Source organism: Anastrepha obliqua, chromosome 2, assembly GCF_027943255.1.
Source record: "Anastrepha obliqua isolate idAnaObli1 chromosome 2, idAnaObli1_1.0, whole genome shotgun sequence".
Taxonomy (NCBI): Eukaryota; Metazoa; Arthropoda; class Insecta; order Diptera; family Tephritidae; genus Anastrepha; species Anastrepha obliqua.
In genome coordinates, this window is record NC_072893.1 from 92,112,655 (window position 1) to 92,136,403 (window position 23,749).

At 36.1% G+C, this 23,749-nt stretch overlaps 2 protein-coding genes across 3 annotated transcripts; one reads left to right on the forward strand and one right to left on the reverse strand.

Moving 5' to 3' along the window:
* Positions 1 to 5,150: 5,150 nt before the first annotated feature.
* Positions 5,151 to 15,008, forward strand: LOC129239566 (histidine--tRNA ligase, cytoplasmic). The gene is made up of 6 exons (XM_054875155.1): positions 5,151 to 5,527; positions 12,664 to 13,092; positions 13,165 to 13,377; positions 13,454 to 13,882; positions 13,952 to 14,551; positions 14,613 to 15,008. Exons 2-6 carry the CDS (start codon positions 12,808 to 12,810, stop codon positions 14,814 to 14,816), a joined length of 1,731 nt encoding a protein of 576 aa, XP_054731130.1. The 5' UTR covers positions 5,151 to 5,527; positions 12,664 to 12,807; the 3' UTR covers positions 14,817 to 15,008.
* A 6,263-nt stretch (positions 15,009 to 21,271) lies between these two features.
* On the reverse strand, positions 21,272 to 23,080 carry LOC129239567 (UV excision repair protein RAD23 homolog A-like). 2 transcript variants are annotated; one of them, XM_054875158.1, is made up of 2 exons: positions 22,884 to 23,080; positions 21,272 to 22,793 (listed from the first exon to the last, which is right to left on the reverse strand). In XM_054875158.1, exons 1-2 carry the CDS (start codon positions 22,981 to 22,983, stop codon positions 21,616 to 21,618), a joined length of 1,278 nt encoding a protein of 425 aa, XP_054731133.1. In that variant the 5' UTR covers positions 22,984 to 23,080; the 3' UTR covers positions 21,272 to 21,615. The 2 variants fall into 2 exon arrangements, with proteins under 2 accessions (XP_054731133.1, XP_054731132.1); XM_054875157.1 differs by having other exon boundaries at positions 21,272 to 22,455; positions 22,519 to 23,080.
* Positions 23,081 to 23,749: the final 669 nt, after the last annotated feature.

Genomic DNA, 23,749 nt, shown 5'->3' on the forward strand with positions numbered 1-23,749 from the left:
CGAATCTAATTTTAATAGATGGAATACCAAATGACCCCACTATTTAATTTGTTTTACTATTTCCAGGCTTCCGAAATACTCCAAATTGTGGACTAATAATTTCAAACAAAAAATCGAATAGATAATTTAAATAGTCGCGGCATTAACTACTTCGTAGCAGCGATATTACCGAAAATGTTGCTCTTCTCTCGCTCCTACTCTGAACTTGAACAGATGAGTAGTGGAGCAGGTCCCGCAAAACGCGCGATCAATTGGTTTACTCCGCTCTAAGCTGCGTTTCGTTCCTACTAGTAGCTCAGAGTACTAGTCAAAAAAAATTTTAAGTACTCTGTAGTTGGAATAGTAGCAGAAAACTTGGGATCGACCGGAGCGCTATTTGTGAAATTATTCATGTGTACTCTAGTTACCGCTACTACTCTCACTTCTCTTGCGCTACTACTACTCTCATAGCTGCCACTTGAGCAGTGTTTGTTTTTGTTTTGTCATATGCATTTTGTATGCGGTTTTGCGGTGTTACACTGAAAATATAACTGACAAATTAGGTATGTCCGTATACTGGAGATTGTAGGAATGGTTGAATACAACTTAAAATTATATTTTTTTATAGTTCCTGAACTCTCCAACTTTTATATTGAAAAAAACAAAAAAAAAAAAAGTCCATTAATGTATGATATATATTTATATCTTAAACGGCTTATTATTTATGTATGTCTATAATTTGGAATATGGCGCTATACCACATTCTATGTCAAATCACATTTCGTATGTAAATATATGTACTTCGGAGATGTTAAATAATGCTAATGATGCTAATTAACCTTCTTTTGTGAAATTTTCTAATTCATTAAACAATTAGAATTAGCTCAACTAATTGCCGCCGTAGCAGAATGGGTTGGTGCGTGATTACCATTAGGAGTTCACAGAAAGGTCGTTGGTTCGAATCTCGGTGAAAAGAAAATTAATAAAAACATTTTTCTAATAGCGGTCGCCCCTCGGCAGGCAACGGCAAACCTCCGAGTGTGTTTCTGCCATGAAAAAGCCCCTCATAAAAATATCTGCCGTTCGGAGTCGGCTTCAAACTGTAGGCCCCTCCATTTGTGGAACAACACCAAGACGCACACCACAAATAGGAGGAGGAGCTCGGCCAAACACCTAACAGAAGTGTACGCGCCAATTATTTATTTATTTTATTATTAATTCCCATTAGATAATCGAAATTTTTATTCCAATGGTAAAACTAATTGCAATCTGCTAATGCAATTAGATATTCAATTAGCTCGAATTAGAATCAATTATTTTGATATTTTGAAAAACAAAAAAAAAAACTGAAATATTCATAATATGAATTTCACACATATATATATTACTTATGTACATAATTTGAACTAATATTATTACATACATGAACATCTATTTAACGTATGTATGTACTAACTGTTTATTAACTAGAATGACCGGGTATATTCGATTTCAGCAATACGAGCTTTTCAAAAGAAGTCAGTCAAGCGACGGCACACTACACAAGTACTTTAACAACACAACAAGGACTTTCGATGTATAGTTTTGTAATGAAACTTTCATACCTTCTTAACTTTAATATAAAAATTCGAGGTGAAAATTATATTGCCAAAAGTGCTTTCCATACGTCTCTTCACAAATTGTTCACCATCTCCATTGAACACCTTCCTTTTCTTTAATTCTTTCGATGGCGTGTATGTAACATCAAAATCCTCATCATCACCAGAAAATTCAATTTTATTTATTTACTTTTCAAACAATTACCGGCTGATAACAATTACGGTACTTGAATAACCATATGTTTCCACATACAGTGACTTGCATAATGTAAGTTACATCATTATTCTTCACTTCACTTTAATAATTCTTTGCAAAAAATTTATTTTTATCAAAATAATTAATTCTAATTCGAGCTAGTTAAGGGGTAATATACCTTGTGTTTTTCAAAAAAAATCAAAATAAATTTTATTTCTTTATCGTAAAGTACAATCCCTTGAGAACATTTTCCAAAAATTTCATAGAGATCTGAGCAATAGATCGAAAGTTACAGCGTTTTAAATTGTGCGTCGTCACGTCCTGAGCGTACGGCCTGATGCGGCGCTTGAAACTTTAAACGCGATTATCTCAAAAACGTGTTTTTCCAAAAATGCTTTTGCGGTGGACGCGATTGCAAAAAAAGTATTCAACCGATTTTTATAATTTTTTTTTTAAATTGTTCGTAATTGATGTCGCCTCTTAGTGAACGATCAACTTTTTATGTATAAATTTTTATTTTGCAAATATGAATTTTTTAATGCCAATTTTAGGACTGTAGAAGTGGAGCTTTTTAAAAACATGTTCCTATTTTCACAAAAATCAAAATATTTAATATATTGATCGTTCACTAAGAAGATATAACCCTATACTAATGAAATCTTTTCGATTTTTTGATTTCAGTTGACTTGGTGGACTTGAATCGCGTCCACCGCAAGCCTCTTCCAAAAAAAGGGTCTTGGGGGAAAACGCCATAACTCCACCATTTTTAAATATTTTTACACAAACAAAGCCTTTTTTTTCTTTAAACATTGTAATATCCAATAATAAAAACTTTTATACAATAAAATTATTGCTACATATCTTTAAAAAAAACCCAACTTTCGCTAATTTCACCGGACCACAAGGTATATAACCCCTTAAATATCTAATTGCATTACCAGAAGTCAATTAGATTTCTAATTGTAAAGGTAAACCAATTTTTTTTTGCTAACGACAACTAATTGCAATTAGTTTTACCATTGGAATAAAAATTTCAATTATCTAATGGGAATTAGTTGAACTCATTCTAATTGTTTGATGAATTAGAGAATATAAACCAATTGCTAATTCTAATTGGAATTTAACATGTTTGATGTACTTACAACTAACAAAATAATGTTTATACTTCAGAGTTTTATTTGAATATTTCTTTTTTTAAATATTGAGCAAGCAGCAACAGTTGTAGATGTAAACAAGCTGGATATTTCCTTCAAACAATGTCTCTATTTTAAAGCATGAAAGTACAGACAGACAAGAAAAATCTAAATTTTTATTGGTTGTGCTCGCATTTAATTTAGTGGCCTTGAACCTTTTCTATTTTTTATATATTTTGGGCAAGTCACAGCTGCACTATTTCACTAAATCAGTATTTGTAAAAACCAAGCCTTTTACAAGGTTTTTCCAGTTTGTTAATAGCCTTGGTTGTTGTCGCATTATTATGACACGCCTGCTTGCTAAAATTCGTGAAAAAGAAAAAGGTGCATCATCGACGAGGGAAACCATAACAATGCAAGTTTAGATTTTTGTTGTCTGTCTGTACTTTCATGTTTTAAAATAGAGACATTGTTTGAAAGAAATATTAATAATTTCGTGTATTCCTGGAAATATCCAGCCTGTTTACATCTACAACTCTATATATGTATGTATTTAAATATGAAATGTGATTTCACAGAGAATGTGGTATAGCGCCATATTTCAAATTGTAGACATATATATGTAAATAAGTTTAATATATAAATAGATATCATTTAATAAAAAATTAGAGAGTTCAGGAACTATAAAAATATATAATTTCAAGTTATATTCAACCATTCCTACAATCTCCAGTATACGGACATACCTAAATTGTCGGTTATATGTATGTATTTTCAGTGTAATACCGTAAAACCGCATACAAAAAGCATATAACAAAATAAAAACGAACACTGCTCAAGTAGCAGCTATGAGAGTAGTAGCGGTAACTAGAGTACACAAATTTCACAAGTAGCGCTCCGGTCGATCCCAAGTTTTCTGCTACTACTCCAACTACAGAGGGTACTTAAAATGTTTTTTACTGGTACTCTGAGCTACTAGTAGGAACGAAATGTAGCTTGGAGCGGAGAAAAACAATTGATCTCGCGTTTTGCGCTACTTGCTCAATTATCTACTCATAGTAGTAGCGAGAGTAAAAATGAAAACTAGGAAGTAGTGGAGCAATTTCAATCCGTGGACATATTCTGATATTAGACAAGTTATATTGCTAACACTCATTTAGAGTGTTTACTTTGGTTGGCCACCTCAGTATCCGGATCATTCTGGTGAGCGTTGGAAGCGCGGAGGGGTGTAACCCCATCTGAAAACTGAAAACCGCACCCTTCGCAGGCTTATAGTTTTTAAGTAATTTATTTTTAAAATTGTGGAATTTATCGAAAAGTTGGTGCTGCCAGACACCTCAAATAAAAACGAAGTTCGCATGCGGAGACGTTCACTGGAAGGTTGTTTGTAAATTTGCAGTATTTTTTGTTTTAGTTTAGAACTGACAAGCATTTTTAAAAATATAAACAAATAAAATTTAATTTGGCAGGAGCGTCGACCCTTTTTTTTTGAAAAAATTTGTAGACATTTCGCATAGAGCGTTTTTCCTCGTGGGCGCTTCAAAAAACTAACCCGCATCAGTCCAACTCCTGCTACGCCAACCACAGTATTTTTGGGTAGAACTTCTTCCCACGTTAAAATCTTTAAACCAAAAATTAAAACGTCATATGCGTGGCTATAGGAAGGATGCACAATCACCTCCATCCCCATCATCAACACTGAACTGAAATACTTAATTTAAAACCATGAACATTATTTACATTTGCAGGCATCCGGCAACACTAACTGTGGTTAATTCCAGTGAATTGTTATTCTCGTTTAAAATTGGAGACTGATGATATTGCTAAATGCATATTCATTTAATTTTCATTCAAATATTTCGAATATATATTATAATGTGCCAAACTATAGTGAAGTTCCCGACGGCACTTTGAAGGCAAATAATTACAAAACTATTATTTGCGAAATAATTGGGAGTTATTAATGTTGTTCCTGAACCATTCCCTAACATCTTCACCAAGTTTCATTAAATAAGTCATTACACTTGGCCTAAAATTGCCCATATCACATTATATTATTCCCGACACCTTACAAAAGGATCATTCTTATTTAGCTTATATGGTTAACATTATTTTTATTAAAATGCCAAACTAATGGGCAACTCAATGAGAGTTTACTCGGTCGAATATTTTCCTCTGTCACCCTTGCGATGACAACAGTAAAGAAGAAACGTCAAAAATAAATGTCAAACAATCTACCCTTCTCACAGCAGCAGCAAATTTATTCAACTTGCATTTTCCACCGCGTGTGCGTTTTGTGCTTGAGAATACATTTCTGAGTTATTTCTAAAAAAGTTAAGTGAAATTCAGATGGAATAATCTAAATAGCATTGAACTATTACCAAACATAGAATAAAGAGAACAGTGTGTGCACATTTTAAGTGAGAAATAATTACACCTAAATTGATTTAAAAAATAAACTCCAATTTTCTTGAAAAAAACCAAACTGTGAATTAGAACAAAATTGATAAAGTTTTGTGTGGAGTAGAATGAGTGAGACGCGTGAACAGATACTCGAGGAAATTAAAATTCAAGGCGATTTGGTTAGAAAACTAAAAGCGGCCAAGGAAACCAAAGAAAAGGTAAGTGTGAGCACAACTTTTCTTTCTGACACTTGATTCGTATTTATTTGTTACTTTGTATAGTTCAATTCCTTTTTTAGTCATGTCAGCACACGCTTTTAAACAACTGCATATTCATACTTTTGTCCGTGTATTATAAGTATGCAACCCATTAGCCATACGATTCAAAATGTTTCTTAAACAAGTTCGGTATTTCATCAGACATTCAAACTAATTTGGAAAAAACTATACGATTAACCAAGAAATGACTGATGTGTTGTTGGTTTTTGAATATGTACTTACTGTGCTCGGTGATTCATTGCTGTAGCAACATTGGTTCGCGTCTGCCATAATTAATAATAAATGGGAAAATGCGACCGTTGGTGGGGGCAAAGATGGTTGAGTGTTGCATTTGTGCAGACTGCTTGACTACCGACAATCGTTTTACACAAAATATTCAAGACAAAACTGTTGTGTTGGCAGACTTACGTGAAGCACAAGGCTCTCCGAACCTTCACTTTCCAAATAAATTTGTTTTTTTCTTTGTGAGCCCGTAACTACAATAAGTTATTAGCGAGTTGTTTGAAAACTTGATTGTGGTGTAATGGACCGGTTTCTAGTTCTCTCCTTTAACTGGTTGGTATACTGTTGCCCTTCTAACAATACTTATGTATGTTTGCAAGTGCACAAAAGTCAAACAAAAATAAAAATTTGGCAAGCACCGACATTTTCCATAGAAAATCGGTGATTATGTATAACGGCATCATGAGTATTCACACATCAATGCAAGTGGAAGTTCTGCATACATATGCACGTAATAATTGCTAGCACCATTTGGGGGGCTTGTCGTTATAATCTCATATCTTGTTTAGGTATATTATTGCGAACAGGCTTTTATTTCTGCATTGCTACTCCTACGATTCTTTTGAACTTGAATCGATAGCGAATGCAATTTAACTGCTGTAACATAATAATTTCTGGATTCTTTTATTATGTAGAGCACACACCTGGTGCTCCAGTTGCCTTGAAATGCTGCTGATTTAGGTTACCTTGAGCAACAATTACCTCACACTTCAGTTATACTGGATTTTAACATCTTAACAGGTTAGACAAGCGTTGTCATAGTAAAAATAAAATTAAAATTAATTGAAATTGTAAAGGGTGTTTTTTTTTAGAGGTTAGGTTTTCAAGATGAAATAAAACGTATATAATTTAATGTTAGGGCCAAGAATTTAGCTTTATTATAAAGATAAGGGTTTGCCATTATGTTTTAAAAATGATTTCGGGCAAGTGGCCGCCGCGGCTGGTTCGAATAAATTCCAGCCGAGTCCCAATTTTCGACCACTTTTTGCAGCAATTGGGGCCGTATGTCAGCAATAACGCGCCGAATATTCTCTTCCAAGACGTCAATCGTCTCGGGCTTATCTGCGTAGACAAGCGACTTCACATAGCCCCACAAGAAATAGTCCAGCGGTGTTATATCGCACGATCTTGGAGGCCACGCCACAGGTCCACGGCGCGAGATAATGCGCTCACCAAAAGTTTCCTTCAATAAATCGATTGTTGCGTTGGCTGTATGGCATGTAGGGCCGTCTTGTTGGAACCAAAGGTCGTCCACATCAACATCGTCCAATTCAGGCACGAAAAAGTCATTAATCATGGCTCTATAGCGCTCTCCATTGACTGTAACATTATGGCCGGCTTCATTTTTAAAGAAATATGGACCAATGATTCCCTCTGCCCATAGAGCACACCAAACAGTGACTTTTTGAGGATGTAACGGCGTCTCAGCAATGGCTTGTGGATTATGTTCACTCCAAATGCGACAATTTTGCTTATTGACATACCCATTCAGCCAAAAGTGAGCTTCATCGCTGAACAAAATTTTCTTCGATGCGTCGCGCGAACCGAACCATTATTTTCGTAATAAATTTGCACGATTTGCAAACGTTGTTCAGGTGTAAGTCTATTCATTATGAAATGGCAAACCAAACTGAGCATAAATCAAGTGACACCTGTCAAAAAGACCATCTACAAAAAAAGTAGTGCCAACTTGAAAACCCAGCTCTAAAAAAACACCCTTTATAATTATTTTCAAACGTCAAAAATTGACTATAATTATATTCCGGATTCAAACAAATATCAATGATATATTTTAGATTTTAGAGTGTAATAATCCAAAATGCCGAAAATAACGGCTTCAAAAATTTTCAATTTACTACGACTCCCTAAGTAAAAAAAAATACACATTTTCATCTAGAGTGTTACTGTTAATAGAAATCGCCATGCATTTTTGCACAGGATAAAGGAGCTAGTGGTCATATCTGCATATACCTACATACACATATATATCTAAAAAAAAATTATTTGCGTGGATTATGACACCCTTGCTCAAAGGGTCAGATGGGTAGGACACGTGACGCGCATGGAAGCTGATAGATTGCAGAAGAGATTACTGCAGACGAAAAAGGCATACATATGAGAAAGGCAGAGTAGCAAAAGGCCTTTTAAAAATGTTTAATTTCTCATTTATTTATTTAAGAGTCAAAAACTCGGGAAAGACAGCTTGTGTACGTCAAGAATGGAAAAAAAATCGTCTTACAGACCAAGGTTCCTGCGACAAAAGAGCGATACGACTTCGGAAGTTTTTTTTATTTATAAATACCGACTTTCTGTAGATTGAAAATTACGTTTTAATTCAGAGTTCGTCTCATTTCTTGAAGTGACTCGTTGAATACAAATTAAAAATTCAATTAGAAATTTAATCAGTGCAGATGTGGATATAGTGGGAACTATAACTTCATATTTAATATATTAGTTAGTGGAAAAAGAAATACATTATTCTTAAAGTAGATGGCTGTAGTGAGCGATATATCGTAAATTATCGATCTAACAATTTAAAATTTATGCTCGTCGTCAAGATGGCATTTCACACTAAAAAAATTTTTTGTTTGTTCCATTCAGTTTTAAGTTACAGGGTGTTAACAAACGAAGTCAACAAAGAGAAAATTCAGTACATTTTGTAATTTTTCTTTGATAAAGGCGAAAATGCAAGCCAAGCCACTGGAATTGTGAATGGTGTTTATGGCGCCAATCACAGAAATCTAAGTTGAATTGCATGCCAGTAGAGCTAAAGATCGACCATAAAATAGTTTCAAACCCTTTGCGCAAAAATTTCACACAAAAATAATGGATTTCTGGTTTTCCAAACTAATATAATAAAGGGTGTTTTTTTTAGAGGTTAGGTTTTCAAGATGAAATAAATAATTTAATGTTATGGCCAAGAATTTAGCTTTATTATAAAGATAAGGGTTTGCCATTATGTTTTAAAAATGATTTCGGGCAAGTGGCCGCCGCGGCTGGTTCGAATAAATTCCAGCCGAGAGGCCCAATTTTTGACCACTTTTTGCAGCAATTGGGGCCGTATGTCAGCAATAACGCGCCGAATATTCTCTTCCAAGACGTCAATCGTCTCGGGCTTATCTGCGTAGACAAGCGACTTCACATAGCCCCACAAGAAATAGTCCAGCGGTGTTATATCGCACGATCTTGGAGGCCACGCCACAGGTCCACGGCGCGAGATAATGCGCTCACCACCGTCTTGTTGGAACCAAAGGTCGTCCACATCAACATCGTCCAATTCAGGCACGAAAAAGTCATTAATCATGGCTCTATAGCGCTCTCCATTGACTGTAACATTATGGCCGGCTTCATTTTTAAAGAAATATGGACCAATGATTCCCTCTGCCCATAGAGCACACCAAACAGTGACTTTTTGAGTATGTAACGGCGTCTCAGCAATGGCTTGTGGATTATGTTCACTCCAAATGCGACAATTTTGCTTATTAACATACCCATTCAACTAAAAGTGAGCTTCATCGCTGAACAAAAACCATTATTTTCGAACCGCGTGAACCGAACCATTATTTTCGTAATAAATTTGCACGATTTGCAAACGTTGTTCAGGTGTAAGTCTATTCATTATGAAATGGCAAACCAAACTGAGCATAAATCAAGTGACAGCTGTCAAAAAGACCATCTACGAAAAAAGTAGTGCCAACTTGAAAACCTAACCTCTAAAAAAACACCCTTTACATATATATCATGAGAATTTGAGTCTAATCGGTTGAGTTATGTTTAATTAAAATTTTTAGCAATTAAAATTAATCTTTTCTCAGTTTTTAGATGAACGAGTGTGAAAATAAGGTTTGAAAAAACTTATCGACTTGAGGAAGTTCAGCTTTTAGATTAATAAATCATGGTATGCCATTAATTAAGCGTACGAATTTTTAATACCTAAGTTTACTTAAGTTATCGTGCCAACAATCTTTTGATATATTGGAGTGAACCATTATTCTATCAGTTAAGAAATGGTAGCTTTTCGAAACGAAAAATTAGCACAACACTAGATTTACTAGCTATTGAAACATATCTACATATTTCTACCAAAACCAGTAAAATGATTGGTGTACAGGAAAAATGCTTATTGTGACTTCCAGTCCTTAAAAAATGACAAAAAAGTTGAACCATATTAATTGTAATAGATAAATGGATTTGGTATATCAGTTTTGAGTTGTTTTTTCCTTCAAGTTTGAAATTCTGAAGTAAATTCTTCTGCTATTCTAAACAGAAAGTCTTTCGTCCAGCTATTTATTCTGTTGAAATCTAAAATATTGAAAAACACTTGAAGTGGCCAACTTCTGGAATCCGATTTCACCGTATTTTTTCACCCAATAATTAATTATATTCTTAGCAGCCTTATAAATTTTGATGTGGTTATGTTTTGTACTTAGTATAAGTACTTTTTTATTTGGTTTGCTCTTATAAACGGTAAGTGCGCATCCATTGGAATCGTGCCATTCTGTCTTTTTTCAGTTTGAAAGTTTTCGGCAGTTCCCTCCTGTTTACGCATGTTGTTCCAAGCAAAGAAGTATATTTAGATATTTAATTTTAACGCAAAGGGAATACTTGTAAAAACTTATATGTTTTTGCAGTTCTACCCTCCATGGTATACGGTTCAAGAAGTTTCATTACAACAAATTTGCTGTGGATGGTTGATGAATTTCGAGCCTCGTCTGTTCATAAATACGGAAAGCCTATGTTTCGTCTCAACTTTAGACGCCAGCCAAAATTGTATGCCAAATGTATAGGGTACTGCTTAAATCTGCATGTGGTCTTCAATGGAAAAATTTGCTTATCTGCGGCAATATACATAAGCTCCCGGTTTGAAGAAATGATGACTGTATTTAATAAATTTAATACAAACTGCGAAACTAAAGCGAATTTGTCTGTTTGCAAACGTTGACTCCTTTGATTTTTTTTGTCGAAACGAATGTATCCCAGAATCTCAGTAAAATCACGTCTACTCATAGTGCTGGGGAAAATGATGGTACCCACTTCTTGTTCCACAAATATTGAAGCCTCGAAGTATTTCCTTCTTAGCCCCTCGTGCGTAAAATATCGCAAGAAATGCCTTCAATTTTTCTAGCGTTATTGCCCACTTTTCTTCCGAAACTCGAGAAGCTTTTAACTCTGTAAAAATTCTTATATGCTCCAAAATATAGTTATTAATTAGCTCGGTGCCGATAACGGAACGAACAAAAGGCGCATGGGGCTATATATACTGTATCAGTCTCATGATTCTTCCGAAATCATGCATTTTTTCATAGAAACATGTAAAAGTCATTTTGACTGATACTGGTATAAATGTCAAGCACGAAAAATATAATTGTTACTGATATATATATATAGAGTAACATTAAGTTCATAAGACGTATTCTCTATTTATAGCTAAAAAAGTCATAACATCATTTCGGAAAGCAAACGTTGTAGGAAACGATAGGAATTTTGAATTGTAATTGCACGACCAGTCAAAATGACTGGTCTGGTAAATTTAGTTTTAATTGCTGTGAAGTTTTTTACACATTGAAACAAAGGTAGTATGAATTTTAAAGGTTAGGACTATATATGGAGTAGAAAAGCTTTTAAGCCAAGCTCTTTCTGTTTAGGGTGGGTCATTAAATATGTCTGTACGGAGACTGGCGCTCTGCCTTTGAGTATTCTGGCTACCTCAATTGAATCGATTTCCTTATCTTAGCTTTTGACTTCATCGACCTTCACGTCGTACAATTTATTTGCTACAATTTCAGAATCTTCACCCCACTTCGTCAATGATCCGATCTAAATCCATCTAAATTCACAGAAATTCTAACATTCAATATTGCATGCACTTTTATTTGTATGGAGTCATTCGCTATTTCGATGGCGATTTGTTTTTATGTTGTTTTATGTAAATTTCACTTGAGTTCAATTTTTCTCATCATAAAATAGTATTTTATAACTACGTAGAGTTTATGTTTCAATTCATTACATTTTTTTAAATGCAAATTCGTTTCATTACTGTAACCATCGAAACCAAATCTAGTTAATAAGCCCAATATCTAGTTCTGTATATTTTTAATTACCTTATTTGGCAATCTATTGCATATATGTATGTATATAAAATCAGGGAGCCATGAAAATTATTAATATGTATAAAAATATTAAATCACAAAAGTTGTATTTATAATGCATCGAAGTGCTCCAGCGCAGCAATTTGTGGCCGATGGAATGCAATATTTAAAAAAACCAAATTTTAACTTGCCCAATAGTCATTTTGTAGTCATTGGTTATGTAAGTTCAAACCAAACTCATTTAATTTCAACACTCATCTGTAGGCAATTAACTCATTCACACACGCTGCACCATTTCATTAGTAATTTAGTTGATACTTTTGACCAGTGCTTCAAAGCGAATTTCAGACCAATTTAGCAAAAAAAAAAAAGAAGAAAAAAAACAAGATGCCAGACCTAATTTCTGCAAAAGTTACGCCTAATCGCATCATTCTTTATTAGCATTAATTTCTTATGATTTTCTGACATGTACAGTATCCGAAATATCACATCATACCATATTTTGTTCCACGCTTAGCAATGCCTCATTTTCTGTATTAAATAATTTTCCTAATTATATTTTTAAAAACTATTTGTTGTTGTTTGTGCGCGTCAACTATTAACAATTTTAAACATTAACTCCGCAAATGGCGAGTTTTAACTAGAATATGATTTTTTTTTATTCGGAGACATTTTCTAATCAGTTTCATTATTGTTGTTGTTTAGGTTTAAACAAATCGGTGCGTGCTCTTAAATTATCTCAAAATAATTTCAATAAATGGTTGATTAAGAAAAAAAACGAGCTTTTAGTAAACAAATAAACAAATCTGTAAAACGTGAGAATCGTTATTAAATCGAAAGAAGAAAAAAATGTTGCGTTCGATTGGCCGTCAAATTGTATATTTTATTGGACATGCAAGAAGTCGGCCAAAAAATAATTGGCCCGCATTTACGTGTACAACAGTCAGCGGCGAGCGTAGATTCGGGTTCGCAGATCAGCAACAGTGTCGTCACTGTGCCACCAGCCACAAGGTGGGGCAGTTAGAAAGTGCTTCAACAAAAGAAAATTCGTATAGGAAAAAGAAAAGCCACACAATCAACAGCAATAATGAGACTGATGATGAGGCATCTCTGCTAGCACAACAACTGGCACAGGTTAGCTTTAGTATTTGCTTAAAATTTCCTTTCTTTGTGTAAAAAATCTGTACTGCTTCATTATATTTACAGATCGATGAAGAGGTCGCACGTTTACTAGCCTTGAAGGCGAAACTCGGCGACGGACCAGCAACGCCACAAAAGTTTACTCTGAAAACACCAAAGGGAACGCGCGACTACTCGCCGCAGCAGATGATGCTGCGGCAAGGTGTGTTGGATAAGATCGTGGCTGTTTTCAAGAAGCATGGGGGCGAAGCGATTGATACGCCCGTATTTGAGTTGAAGGTATGCTACATTCCTTTTCTTTATATGTAAATAAAAATCAGTTTTTAAATCAGCTATCTTCTTTGTTCACTTACAGGATGTTCTTACTGGCAAGTATGGCGAAGATTCCAAGTTAATTTACGATCTTAAAGATCAGGGTGGTGAGATTCTGTCGCTGCGTTATGATTTAACGGTACCGCTCGCACGTTACCTAGCTATGAGCAAAATTTCCAGCTTAAAGCGTTACCATATCGCCAAGGTATATAGGCGTGATAATCCTGCTATGACTCGTGGCCGTTATCGTGAGTTCTATCAATGTGATTTCGATATTGCCGGGACATTTGATCCCATGTTGCCCGATGCTGAATGTGTAAAAATTGTTGCCGAGGTGCTGGACACACTGGACATTGGCGAGTACGTAATTAAAATCAATCATAGACAATTGTTGGATGGAATGTTCGAGGCCTGCGGTGTGCCTGCCGATAAGTTCCGTATAATTTGCTCGGCAGTTGATAAGTTAGATAAGGTAAATCATTTGGAAACCAGGAATAACGCTTTTTTTATACCTTAATTTTTATTTTATTATCATCTCTAGTCGCCATGGGCAGAAGTACGGAAAGAAATGATCGATGAAAAAGGATTGGATCCCGCTGTTGCTGGTAAAATTGGTGAATATGTGCGTCAAAGTGGAGGCACCGAGCTCGTGGAACAGCTGCTAGCCGACGAAAAATTGAAAGTAGTTCCCAGTGCTCTTAAAGGCTTGGAAGGCATGCAGTTGTTACTCAAGTACTGCAATGCCATGGGACTGTCGCAGAAAATAAGTTTCGACTTAAGTCTTGCACGCGGCCTCGACTACTATACAGGTGTCATTTATGAATGTGTGTTAAAAGCTGAACCGAAAATAACACAGAATGGCGCTGATGCTACAGAGGAGCAAGGCACTGTCGGTTCAGTTGCTGGTGGTGGTCGCTATGATAATCTCGTTGGCATGTTCGATCCCAAAGGCAAGCAGGTGCCCTGCGTTGGTGTTTCCATTGGAGTGGAACGTATTTTTTCGGTATTAGAAGCCAGAAATGCTGCAACTGGTGTGAAGACTCGTACTAACGAAGTGGAGGTATATGTGGCCTCTGCACACAAAGGCTTGCACGAAAAGCGCTTGAGTGTTTTAAACTCGCTGTGGGATCAGGGCATTAAGGTGGACAGTTTTTATTTTAACGTTATGGCACATAGTAAATTTGTATATTTTTCTTCTCTAGGCCGAACACTCATACAAACTGAATCCTAAGTTACTGGCGCAGTTGCAATACTGTGAAGAAAATCAAATACCATTGGCTATTGTGTTCGGTGATTCGGAATTGGCAAAAGGCGTTGTGAAGCTACGTGAGGTGGATACTCGGAAAGAGGAGGAGGTACAATTGACTGAGTTGGGAAATGAGATAAAGAAACGTTTGCGCGGTTAAATTAACTTGGCTATTAGTGTGATTACTATAAGGCAGGCTTACGATAGATCCAATTATTTATTTATCACAAACTAAAACAATTCAAAATGATATCAAATAATAAACACTGTGAAAGAGGAAACTTATCCAAATAACGAATACGATTACAAAGTGATTAAATAAAAACGCATTTACTGGGCAAAAAAGAAAAAACTGAAGTTTTATTTAAAAAAAAAATTAATTAAAAATTAAATAAAAAAATAATCTTTTTTTCAATAATTTAAATATGTTTTCTACAGAGTTTTAAATTCTAATTGTTCCTCAATTGCAGCTTTACAAAATTCGAACAATTATAGAAAATTAAATTTATCTACCTACCAAAACTCAACTAAATTATTGAGGGAAAAATGCCCGAATACTTAAATGCAATGACGGGCCGGTTCAAGAATACTAATAATACTGGTGGTGTTACGACGGTAACACCAGCGGCTCCTTTCGATGCGAGTACAATCATCTATGAAACTATGCAACAAACACAACAATATCAGCCGCAGTATCCACAGCTAGAACTACAGCAGTCAAATCTTGGTAATGTTATGCCCAATGCGAATACATTTGATTACATGGGCTATGCGCCAGTATCGGCACCCGTACCGCCGCCACCGGCGGTAAATGAGCATGAAATTGAATTTCTCAATTGTCGGCCAAGGCGTTACAAACGCACCAAACGTACATATACGAAAAGAAAAAACAAAACCACAGCTAAACAACAAGCCAACGAGAAAGCAACAACAGCAACAACAACCAATACGAAATCAATGCAAATGCCCGCAATCAACAATCCGCCGAACGTACAAATGAGCTTTAAGGTAGGTGGGATCATAATTAAAATAATATTTATATTTTAGAAGGAAACGATTAAAATACTTAAAAATTCGAAATTAGAAATTCCTCATCTAGACAGTTTCTGCAGAGGTGATGTGTCTGCGCGTCTATCCTCTGGGTCTATTAGACAGTTCGGATGTATCCATTCGACCAGGCCCCGCGAGGGGGGGGAGGGGGATCGGGTACTTTTTCCCTCGGGCCCGGAGTTTTCAGAGGGGCCCGGAGTTTTCAGAGGGGCCCGGACTCGAGGCTTACTATAACATAATACGCATTTTGATAAATAAAAAAAATTTGAAGGGGTCCGCATTTCAAGTTTCCCCCGGGGCCCGAATACTCTCTCCACGGCCCTGCATTCGACTTTTATTATTATTTTGACCGAAGTGGATTCAAAAAAGTGTTAGAGCTTTACATTCTCTTTTGGCTTAAGACGCACTAAAAATTGAAGGATGTATTCATTCGATTTTTATTATTATTTTGACCGAAGAGGATTCCAAACGTGGAAGATATCTTGATTCTCTTTTGTATAACCCTAATATCCTAAATCTGCGGATACCAACTACTTTTATAACAATGCTTGCTAATTGAATATTTGAAAGATTTCATTATTAAATATGTGCCTTATTACAGATGAATTTTCATGGTGAACTGCTACCATTATTTCTTATGTCTTTCTATCAATAATAAAAAAATTGTATCCCAAATTTTACGCAAAATAATTTAATTTAATTTTAAGGGACAGCAGAATAATATGTCAAAAAGCTATACCTGTAATAGCACTTAGCAGTAAATATATGCGCCTTACCAAATCAGTCAGTAAAGCATCGGTCACAAAGGCTTTGTTTTTTAAGCTATTCTTGGCCGAGTGTTGGGACTCGTACTTCTCTGTTATCAGGTTTCCACCTTTGCCTTTCCAAAAAATCAATCCGGCTGCTGCCTTTTATTTTTTCTTGATTGAATTTGCGAGTTCGCTTTCTGGCAGTCAGTATTTCAAGACCTTTTTACTAGATCGTTTTCTCATTCTCACCAATCCCCGAAAAATGTATAGCGTTTTTCAATAGGTGCGCTTCAACTTTTTTTCGATAGGGAGGGCGAACGACGCAATATTTTTTATTTTTCGATTGTCATTTGTAAACTTCATTAGTATACATTTCATCATGGAACGCTACACACTTGAGCAACGATTGCAAATCGTGCAAATTTTTTATGAAAATTTATAAATTTTCCAAAAAATCATCTTCAGTGATGAAGCTCACTTTTGGCTCAATGGCTTTGTCAACAAGCAAAATATGCGTTACTGGGCAGAAAGCAATCCACACGTGATTCATGAGGCACCGTTGCATCCCGAAAAAATCACTGTTTGGTGCGGTTTACATGCCGGCGGCGTAATTGGCCCATATTTTTTCGTTGACGAGAACGATCGCCACGTTACTGTGAATGGAAATCGATACCGCCACATGATAAACGATTATTTTTGGCCGCAATTGAATGGTATGGACTTAGACGACATGTGGTTTCAACAGGACGGGGCCACAAGCCACGCAGCACACGCTACAATTGATTTGTTGAAGAGTAAGTTCGATGAGCGCATTATTTCCAGAAATGGACCGGTCGAATGGCCGCCGCGCTCGTGTGATTTGACGCCTCTAGACTATTTTCTTTGGGGTTATGTGAAGTCATTGGTCTACAGTAACAAGCCGGCGACGATTTGTGAGCTCAGAGCCAATATTGAACGCGAAATTGCTGGAATTTCGGCCGATTTATGCAAAAGAGTGGTCGAAAATTGGGTTCAACGATTGGACTTCGTAAAACGTGAACGCGGTGGTCATGCAAAAGAAATCGAATTTCATACTTAAATGTATATGTTCAAACTCGATAATAAAAAAAAATTAGTTAAAAAAGTCAAACCGTTTGTGTTTTATTCAAAAAAGTACAAAAGTTGAAGCGCTCTTACTGAAAAACGCTTTACAACAAGAAGCTTATTTCCCTTTTGACAAAACGCCTCTCGATTTTCTGTTCGGCATCGATTAATTATAGTCCGCCACAGCATTATGGCAGTATTCTTTGCCAGAGCAGAACTGAGAGCTAAGTGCGAAAACTCTTGCATACCCATTTTGATTAGAGCTTTTTAACACCGAGTCTTCATTGCTTAAAAACGGCCGTTTAGGCACACGAAACATATTTTCGATCTATTACAAAGTGATTCTATTCTATTCTATTTTTCGTGATTTGATTTTCAGAATCACATAAACTCACACAGAGTGATTGCTTGGAAAGTTAGAAGATAGCGGACGGACAATTAGTCTTAGCATATAAAAAGTAGACATGGTTTTTGTCCAATCTCAATAATATTTATGTCGGATCTAACTGAGGTGGGGAGCAAATCTAAGCGATTTTTTTTACTTTTACCAAATTTGAATTATGTTGCCTCATTTATAGCAGAGATATCTCATTGTTTTCCTTTTTTGAGAATTACTATTGTGCGACAGGTCGGTGTATACATTTATTTTTATTTTATTATATTAATTTAATTGTATTTGTTTAAAGCTACCACAATTTGTTGTTATTCTTAACAAGTTTTTTCTTAAGCTGTGCAGAATATAAATTGATTAGCCTTAAAATATCATGAAATTGATTTAAAGATATTACCAAAATTTCAGTCTCGTTTGCATTTATAGTTCGAGTAAAAAAAACGCCATCCTTCTTATATGCATCCCAATTAGCTCATGTGATAAATGTGCTTATTTCCTCCCTTGTATTTTGTACCTCTTTGTATAGGGTGCCCAGATGACAACGGTGTGAGATTTCAAATTGATTCTGACTTTATTTAGAAGATATTTTCATGCCATTATATATGGAACAGCATATCATTTGGCGGTCGCCGTAGCCGAATGGGTGGGTGCGTGATTACCATTCGGAATTCACAGAGAGAACGTTGGTTCGAATATTGGTGAAACACCAAAAATTAAGAAAAACTTTTTTCTAATAGGGGTCGCCCTTCGGCAGGCAATGGCAAACCTCCGAGTGTATTTCTGCCATGAAAAAGCTCCTCATAAAAATTCGGAGTCGGCTTGAAACTGTAGGTCCCTCCATTTGTGGAACAACATCAAGACGAACACCACAAATAGGAGGAGGAGCTCGGCCAAACACCCAAAAAGGGTGTACGTGCCAATTATGTATGTAAAGGGTGTTTTTTTAGAGGTTAGGTTTTCAAGTTGGCACTACTTTTTTCGTAGATGGTCTTTTTGACAGCTGTCACTTGATTTGTGCTCAGTTTGGTTTGCCATTTCATAATGAATAGACTTACACCTGAACAACGTTTGCAAATCGTGCAAATTTATTACGAAAATAATGGTTCGGTTCGCGCGACGCATCGAAGAAAATTTTGTTCAGCGATGAAGCTCACTTTTGGTTGAATGGGTATGTCAATAAGCAAAATTGTCGCATTTGGAGTGAACATAATCCACAAGCCATTGCTGAGACGCCGTTACATCCTCAAAAAGTCACTGTTTGGTGTGCTCTATGGGCAGAGGGAATCATTGGTCCATATTTCTTTAAAAATGAAGCCGGCCATAATGTTACAGTCAATGGAGAGCGCTATAGAGCCATGATTAATGACTTTTTCGTGCCTGAATTGGACGATGTTGATGTGGACGACCTTTGGTTCCAACAAGACGGCGCTACATGCCATACAGCCAACGCAACAATCGATTTATTGAAGGAAAGTTTTGGTGAGCGCATTATCTCGCGCCGTGGACCTGTGGCGTGGCCTCCAAGATCGTGCGATATAACACCGCTGGACTATTTCTTGTGGGGCTATGTGAAGTCGCTTGTCTACGCAGATATGTCGGAGACGATTGACGTCTTGGAAGAGAATATTCGGCGCGTTATTGCTGACATACGACCCCAATTGCTGCAAAAAGTGGTCGAAAATTGGGCCTCTCGGCTGGAATTTATTCGAGCCAGCCGCGGCGGCCACTTGCCCGAAATCATTTTTAAAACATAATGGCAAACCCTTATCTTTATAATAAAGCTAAATTCTTGGCCATAACATTAAATTATATACGTTTTATTTCATCTTGAAAACCTAACCTCTAAAAAAAACACCCTTTATAATATATATGTATATATCATTTTAACCCGGGGCTTGTCGCTAGGCAAATACAAACACAAACGGTCGAAACCGGGTAAAAATTACCACATAATATATAGGTACTTGAAGCGACAGGTCACGATATTTTGTAGGAAAAAAGTTAGAAGTGGCTTATTACCTCTGTGGTATTTTTTACCCCGGTTTAATGACCGTTTTGGCTTTGCTGGTAGTGATTCAAGCGTCGGGTCCAAGGTGGTTGCCTTGTTAGTGTAGTCTAAGGACTGGACGTAGGCTCATCGAAAATAGTCGAGAGGTTCGAAGTCGCATGATAATGGCGGTCAATTGATGAACGCTGCCGTGAGATGATCCACTCTTCAATATTCTCCTTCACTACTTCGAGCATTGCGTCGTTTGTTGGGCATGAACCAAGACGAATCTGTCAAGGTGATATTACTTGTCGCGTGACTTTTTATTTATTTATTTTTTTTTGTCTTGATGAGTGTAATGCCAAATTCCCAGACAAATTTCAGATTTTGACGTTACAACCGAAGGCAAATTCAGATTTTTTACTTTAATCCCACCAGAACGCAAAAACCAATTATTTGGAGGTTTTGTAGCTATACTAGTAGTACCATTACCTAGATAGATTTTCTTGGCATGTATACCGTTCATTGACAGTAGCGGTATCATCATTTCGAAAAATTAGGCCCGTTGATGGTGCCATAAACCATACCAAGCAGTATATTTTTGTGGATGCATTTTTGTTTGGATGAACGCTTGTTGATTGTGTTCGTTGCATTAACAGCAATTTTGATGGTTGCCATAGCCGCTGATAAAAAATGGCTTCGTCTGAAATGATTTTTGGGGCTAAATCCGGATCAGCGAATTTACAACTGAGTCGTAATCTCGATATCTTTTAAATAATATTTTCATAATTTTGTCAACCGTTAAACGATGAATGCTAAATTTGCAAACCTTATTGAATATCTCGTACTTTTGATAAAACAACTTATCTAGACTTAGCATTTTTTTCTGAAAAGCACTAAATTCCTTGCGTTCCTCTAAATATTTAACACGTTAACTATTTATTGCCGTAGTTGGCTACTTAAACTTAAAAGTTAAAAAAAAATACTAAATATTTCTATGAAAAGTCTGAATTTATTGACCCCAAAGCAAAACCTCTTTAAGTCAATAAGTTGTTTTGTTACAAGTCTACAATAATTTCTACAGCGGGTAAACAATTAGAAAACTATTATTGCTATATGGCCACCTTATACCACAGTATTGAAAAAAAATAAATGACTTTTCTGTTAAACTTGTGCGTTGTGCATAACAACTACAAAAACGGTGGTGGCTTCAGAGAGCGATAATACGAATGAATGGAATGTCTCACCCCTTTAAAAAAATTAAGGCAAAGTACAAAAAAAGCGGAAACAATTGAGTAGATAGGATTAAGAAGCGTTAAGCGCAACGAGTCCACCACAAATTCAATACGTGAAAATCAATGAAATTAGTGCATATTTTTATTGAGTCTCTGGTGCTCACACAATTTTGATACCCCAATATGCCAGGAAATTTTAATTTTGGTAACTTTGTTGTTGCTTTCCCCGGAGTTTCGACTCAACTAATTATGGGTCATGAGGTTTTATGCTTCTGGAACAACGCCTTTCGGTGTATCGTGGTAGCATTCAATCCTGAATTTTATTAGATTTTAAGAGTAAAAACACAACAAATTTGGTCTAAAACTAACGCACTAAATAAATAAAAATTAAAATTAAAAATAAAATTAAACAACCTACACTAGCTGAGCATAAATATACTCCTTAATATCTTAGTTTCCATCTATTAAATATGAATATCGCTGATTCGACACATATAGTCCACAGCCTTTTCTACATTACGGCCGCAGGCGATAAAAGCCAATATGGCCATCCGGCGCTTGAAGCCCATTCGAACCAAACGCGCTATGATTTTAGCTTCCTCTGGCGTGATATGCATTGCCTTGTAACTACAATCTTCATCTTCTGAATCCATACTGTTCTCATGCAGCAGCTGCAAGAAATCATCTTCATGCTCCTTCAAAAGAAATAAAAGTTCGGGGTGAGACGCGCCAATCCGCTTTATAATGATCTGTAGCATGTTCGGGCGCCTACGTAAAAGACGACGTAGATTTTTAAAGTCTGGGTCGTTTCGTAAAAACGCTATGGCATTGGATTTATCAGATTTCACTGGTTCGATTAGGCTACAAGAACAATTTTTACGTTTTTGCCGCTGCTGCGGTTTCTTCCTTGCTGTCTGCTGCTCGATGCGCTCTTGCACGTGTTGTATGAGGTAATCGACAGCTTCATTGGGGTCGTTGAAGCTAGCGATTAGAGCGCGTCGGACATCAGTCTCATTATATCCCATTGCAACAATTTTACGCAGCAAAAATTCATCACATTCCTTCTGCTTTGATTTCTTCAATGTAGTTTTTTTATTTGTTCGCATTTTACTCGCCCTATTTTTTGCCATTGATCTACTGGTACTCAACAAAGATATGGTTGACTTTACCGGTTTAGTTTTGTATAATTGTTTGCCCTTTTTGTTGCGCATCAATCGAGATTGAGGTCGTCCTGAACGTTGTGAATCGGACGTTTCCGTAGGACTAGATGATGTTGGCTGATGCCTATTATTAATGCATTCCTGCTGTGTTGTGTTACCCGAAGACGTTATACTTTTACCCACTACTTTAAAATTATCTGCAGGTACATGTGCCTGTACGTCTATGCGTGGTTTATTTTTCAGAGATTTCTCTGCTGTGAGTATTGTGACAGTTTTCGATTTTTTTCTTTGCTGTGGTTTTACGTTTATAATTTCAGCCACGTTTTTTTGGACAATATTTGTCTCGGTATTCGGCTTTTGAGCTCTTGTTTCAGGCATTCGTTTGCTTTTATTCTTGATGGTGGCTTTGGCATGTTCGGCCATTCTCGTATTTAACTCCTTCCACGGTTTTCGCGCCATCACCAATAGAAACTTACGCTCATCTATGGAGTAATGAGAAAGCAAGTTATTGTCTTTCAATACACGACCCGCATATATGAGCTGTTGCCGTTCGGGAAGAAGATTTGTATTGCCTGTTTCGAAGAGTCTTCGTTTTAAATCGCCAACAGTTCTCAAGCCATAGGCTTCGATATGGAAATTCTTTTGATCTAATGTTTTAATTGTAAGTTTCATACTAAACACCAAGTTTTCTGCACTTCTGATTTTGAATTTATTAACTGAAATTATTATAAAATATAAATGAAATAAAATCGATTGCTTTAATTTTTCGTTATACTTGGATTGACATAATAATACAATCGAGGTAGGGTTGTGTAGCTCTTCACACTGAAAAAAAAAGATTATAAAGTTAATGCAAACTCAAGACAAATTTAGTTATTTTAGTTAGCTAGAATATGTAATATAATATATATCGAGATTATTTAGAGTGCAAGATTGTATTTCAAGATTGTGTTGGACTGGGCGAAACTGTGTGATTAATGAATTTTCCATGTGTGCAGTTTTGGCTTTAAAAACCTAAATAATATGATACTATAGGGTTTTTCAGTAAGAGCGCTTCAACTTTTGAACTTTTTTGAATAAAACACAAACGGTTTGACTTTTTTAACTAATTTTTTTTTTATTATCGAGTTTGAACATATACATTTAAGTATGAAATTCGATTTCTTTTGCATGACCCCCGCGTGCACGTTTTACGAAGTCCAATCGTTGAACCCAATTTTCGACCACTCTTTTGCATAAATCGGCCGAAATTCCAGCAATTTCGCGTTCAATATTGGCTCTGAGCTCACAAATCGTCGCCGGCTTGTTACTGTAGACCAATGACTTCACATAACCCCAAAACGGGACGGCTTGTTAAATGGACCGTAAAATGGCCGTAATGCTCTTAAAGTAGCAGCAACAGAACGATTATTTTCATAAAAAATTTGCACGATTTGCA